Source organism: Piliocolobus tephrosceles, chromosome 7 (genome assembly GCF_002776525.5).
Source record: "Piliocolobus tephrosceles isolate RC106 chromosome 7, ASM277652v3, whole genome shotgun sequence".
Taxonomy (NCBI): domain Eukaryota; kingdom Metazoa; phylum Chordata; class Mammalia; order Primates; family Cercopithecidae; genus Piliocolobus; species Piliocolobus tephrosceles.
Genome location: NC_045440.1, coordinates 87,718,818 through 87,724,161, shown reverse-complemented (window position 1 = coordinate 87,724,161; position 5,344 = coordinate 87,718,818). Strand labels below are relative to the sequence as shown.

The 5,344-nt window shown below is 38.6% G+C and overlaps 1 protein-coding gene across 3 annotated transcripts in view; it reads right to left on the bottom strand.

The window, feature by feature from the left end:
• CNBD1 (cyclic nucleotide binding domain containing 1) overlaps positions 1 to 5,344 on the bottom strand; it is a 565,408-nt gene that overhangs the window by 542,624 nt on the left and 17,440 nt on the right. For all 3 annotated transcript variants that reach the window (XM_023222920.2, XM_023222919.1, XM_023222918.1), the window contains exon 2: positions 863 to 932. In XM_023222920.2, coding sequence (XP_023078688.1) covers positions 863 to 932 — 70 coding nt within the window. The remainder of the gene's footprint in view (positions 1 to 862; positions 933 to 5,344) is intronic.

Genomic DNA, 5,344 nt, shown 5'->3' with positions numbered 1-5,344 from the left:
AAAAAAAAAAAAAAAAAAAAAAAAATAGGTCTCGGGAGTGAGTGGACTTCATTCTTTACTCCGTGTCGAAAGGCACTGGGAGCGAGGAGGAGGCAGCAATGCACAGAGGAAAATGATCCCTCTTGACAGAAATCCAAGAAATATCAAAGTTGAATGCCTTCTTCTCTCTCTCTCTGAGAAAGAAGAAATGAGAAGACATACAACAATATAAAAATAATTTGAAATGGATTGCAAAGTACAAGGATGTGACTTGGAGATGTTTTAAAGTAGAGAGAGAAAACTCTGCAAACCTAAGGCACTCCTCAGCAGTCCCATGAAGGATGAGTGAAGGAAGATAAGAGGGTGGGTGGACACTGATGGATATGAAAGGAAACAACCAGTTTTATAATTCCGAAAATCCCACTTGGAGAAAGGAGTTGTCAAGGAAATAGATCTTTTAAATCTTCAAGTATCACACATCTTAGGAATCCTGAGCTTTGAACAGTGATATTTCCTAGTTCTCTGGTTCCAGTATATTTCAACGAGGCATTCCCTAGTCACTGCTCAGGTACTTATTTCACTCAGTATGTGTGTTTTTCAACCACTTAAGGCTTTTCCCCTTATGACTGCTTTTTAAGTACTAGAAAGGGCCAGCTAGGGATGAGTTATGTTTGTTTCACACTAAATTGTTTCCTTAAGGTGTGACATATATTCTGCCCCTTCAATCTGAAGAAATAACCTCCAGGTTTTCAACTGTTTTTATCTGTGTGATAAATCAGGTACCTGTGAGAACCAGCAATGGTTTATTACTATACTTTATCCCTAAAACAAAAATACTCATATTCATTTGAATGACAGAAAAAGAAATGCATGGATAGCTTACCTGTGTTGTCCTCTAATGTGGCATAATGCATTCAACTGGCCATAATTAATGCGCTTAGACTTCTTCAAGTCTGAAAAAAAAATCAATTAAAAAATTGAGTAATTTTCCATAATCTTATTAAGCAAGTATATAAACAGAGTTTAACTGCAAACATTCATCATAGTGAAAGAATTCAGTGACTATGGAAGTGAGGTATTAACAGTCTTTGTTTGATACACAAGTCGAACTGAATAGGGTGATCCAAGTGAGGAAAGAATTTAATGTTTTTTATTGATGTCAAATCTGGTCTGGCATTTTTTTTATTTCCAGTAAATGCTGAAGTTTGTCTGTGTTCATATAATGTCACTTCTCTTAAAGCAAGCCATGCAGAAGCCCTATCCAATACTGTTAGAAGGTGAACTGGTTCCAGAACTTCAGACATGACAATTTGAGTAAGAGTTTTCTTAATTTGTCTCTCACTTTCACTCTTGCCCTTTGATTCAATCCTACATATGCCGGCCTATTCAGTCCTATGCAGGTCCCCATCTTTGGTTCCCCCTCTTCAGAGCACCTTCCAGTGTTTGGATTGTTTGCAATTCCTTCTAAAGATCAAATGTAAGCAAATCATAAAGGAGTCTTTAAGAGCAGAAATATAGTAATCATAGTCAAAAAGCAAACTAATTGTCATTCTTCTTCAGTGCCAGGACGGGCTGACATCCTTCAAATTAGATGGAAAGGAAGATAGAGTATTGAGTATTATAGCATCTTTACAATGATGGGCAGTCACATCACAGGCCTTCTGGTTACTGCAGAAGAATGAGTGCTGTTAGAACTGTTGTTAAAAAAAAAAAAAAGCAATAATAAATACTCACTTAGGCATATTACTCCTTTCTTCAGTGAAAAGTTATTGAGAAAATCAGTGGTTTAATGCATTTCTCAAACGTTAAAAAATGCATTCATTGACCGCATTCTAATTATGAAGAATTGGAATTTGACATCCACATTTATCTGTTTTAAAAACTTTTAGATTTCTGACTCATAAAATTTGACTTCGCTTAAAAATGTTGTGATCCTTTAAATTAATCACCAATAACAAATTGATTATTAATCACCAATAACAAACACTGCTTTTCTAAATTAGAAACTGAAATAAGGGAAATTTAAGCAGACAACTGATTGCTATCCATATAAATCATATCATTTAATAAACTTGGAAATACTGATTACATGATTTAGGCATTTTCTTACCCACATTACTCAGGTAAAGCCTTAAAAAACAAAAACAAAAAAATACCAAATTGTATATTAGCATCATATGGAATAATTTATTTTAAATGAACCAAGCTATCAGCTTAAATATATCTAAACTACCTTTTAGTCTACTAATATTTCTGATACATAAAATCTTAATCATGGATTTTTATATATACATATTAGGAAGGAACTTCTATGAAATATTCTTTTAGCCTATTTTTCTAATGGTGTTCAAGAATAGTGTCAGGACAGGAAAGGGAGATGATGCTACAGACATTTGGAAAAAAGTCAGGGTTTGAGAAATTCTAACTAAAAATGGAAGGCTTTAAAAAGGTAAATATTCTTTATTCTTTATTTAAAGCAGGTGACCAAAAAAATAAGAATTATAGAATGGAGAAAATAAGATTAAGAACTGCTAGCAAAGAATAGAAAGATTAAACTACTACTTTGCTTTTTATCTAACAGTAACATTGCCTGAGAAAAGCTACAGCAGTGGAGGTCAAGGCTTCATAGTAGTCTTGGAACAGCCAAGTAAACTCAAAAATAGAATGGGCTGGATAGCACTCACAGCCTAGCAGAAGAACACTTTAATTCATCAAAACATCTCTTTGCTGATCCTCAGTTCTGAGAGGTATTTGTCGCAAGGCTTTTTCTGCGGAGGGTGTTGAGCAACATAATGGATCTTGCCTTTGAAAGCAGTTTCATTAAAAAGAAAAAAAGCCAAAGGCTTCACCATGAAATTGTAACTTTGTAAAGAGCAGATGTTGAGCTTTTCTTGCGATCAAATTTAATACAGGGATAAAGTTTAAAGAGGTTCAAAGAGTACAAAGTTTACATTTGTTTTCCAGTCTTGTTTTTCCCTGATGAATTTGCCTTAGCCTGGCTTTTGACAGAAGCAGAGAAGACTTAACCCTATAATAGGGTTAAAATCAAGGGTTTAGACTAGAGTATATTTGAAAGAGGGTTAGAATATTAATCTTTAACTAGAAACCCACTGTGCAATTAAAAAACCAATTATTTTTATTGATATAAGGCCCACTGTATATTATTGGAATAGAAAAGCTAAATTGCAATGTCTTATGTGAGTGTTATATTGGTGATCATTTATATGTGTTAATGATTATTTAAGGTAGATATATCTTCATATGTGTGCATGTGGTAAATTAAGTATGCATGTGATGGAAGTTAGAAATGGTTTTTGTTTTAAATGTAACTAAACTATTTTTCCCCAAGAAGTTTTCCTTTAAGAGGTATATAACTACCCTTTACAAAAAGCTGAGAGGAAGCAATAGAATAAGTGAAGCCTTAGAAATTCTGTAAATACATAGCCACAATTTACTCAGAGACCAGGCTTATCTGAGTGGCTAGGAGGCAAGAAAGAGATGGACAGTATAGCCATAGAAAAAAATATCACATTTATCCTGTGGAAATGTCAGAGCAGAGTTAGTGGGAAAACACAGCGTAAAATGCCTTCAAAGTAGTTAAGAGTACATACTCTAATAATTAATCCAACAATAAATGGAACCTTGCTTAATATGATTTTTAGAGCACAAAGCAGCAGTTCAGCAGCCATAGCAACAAAAATACTGGCAACAAACTTTTTGTAGCAAGAATAGCAACCCTTACACAATAATAAGCAGAAGGTGAATTCTAGCACAGGACCAAAGTACTGAACACGAAGCTGGATGGCAGAAAATAAAGAAAAGGATCCTTCAGAGACAATAAGCATAACTAAGTCTTCATATATACTTGGATTAGTGATTTAATTACGGGAAGGAGTATGTTTAAAATAAGTCTAAACCTATCTAGTGAAGTCACTAAACATACGTATGTTAACGGTTCATAGTGTATCTATTCATTTTTCAACTAGTTTTTGTTTTCAAAAATCTCAAAGCTAACTTTTTAAAAAAATAACATAATATTAGATACGAATGAGGCACCCAAAAAAGGGTGATTAAATAAACCTTCAGCAGCCAAAGAATAATGCCGAATCAAAGTCTTCTATTAATAAACGCTGGTACACTGAGAGGGACAATTCCCAAGTGTGCCTAGATTATCCCTGTTCCTTGGGTGGGTTAAGATGTTAAAATAGAACTGTATTACCCGAGAAGAGAAAATGGGGGCAGCAGGGGAGTGGTGGGGAACACACAAAACGGAAAGGGGCAATGTTTTACAACAAATTATCAAAATAACTTCTCTTTATACCCAGCATTTTTGGAAAAAAAAATCTACATTTATCTTTTCTATTTCCCCAACCCAAATTCACTCCTCCATCTACTATAGTTAATCGTCTGCCTTCATTATTTTTCGAAATTGCTTTCATTAAGATCATCAGAGACCTTGTAGATTCTAGTCAAATAACCTCTTTTCAGTCTACATCTTACCCTGTGTGATGTTTGACACTAAAGGTTCTTCTTACTAGGTTTTTGTGACACTGAGAGGTGACAATGTGCTAGCAGCCCTCACTCTCAGCGCCTCCTCGGCCTTGGTGTCCACTCTGGCGGCGCTTGAGGAGCCCTTCAGTCCACTACGGCACCGTGGGATTCCTCTCTGGGCTGGCTGAGGCCAGAGCTGCCTCCCTCTGCTTGCTGGGAGGTGTGGAGGGAGAGGTGCCGGCGGGAACCCGGGCTGCGCCTGCACGGCGCTCACAGGCCAGTCCGAGTGCAGGCGAGCGCGGCCTCCGCGGGCCCTACACACGGAGCTGCCGGCCGGCCGGCCGGCCCAGCAAGCCCAGGGCAGTGGGGGGCTTAGCACCCATACCAGCAGCTGCGGAGGTTGCGCCGGGTCCCCCAGCAGTGTCGGCCGACCGGTGCTGCACTCAAATTCTCGAGTCTTAGCTGCCTCTCCGCCGGGCAGGACTCTGGACCGGCAGCCCACCACGTCTGAGCTCCCCCACTGTGGTGGGCCCCCACAGGGGGCAGCCTCCCCCAGGGGCGCCCTTGCTCCGTGGCGCCAGGTCCCATCAAGTGCCCAAGGGCTGAGGAGTGCAGGCGCGACTCTAGACTGGCGAGGGCAGGATCCACTAGGGGAAGCCAGCTGGGCTCCTGAGCCCTATGGGGACTTGGAGAACTTTTATATCTAGCCGGAGATTGTATGCGCACCAATCAGCACTCTGCATCTAGCTAATCTGGTGGGGACTAGGAGAAATTTTATGTCTAGCTAGAGGATCCTAAATACACCAATCAGTACTCTGTGTCTAGTTAACCTAGTGGGGACTTGGAGAACTTTTCTGTCTAGCACTCTGTGTCT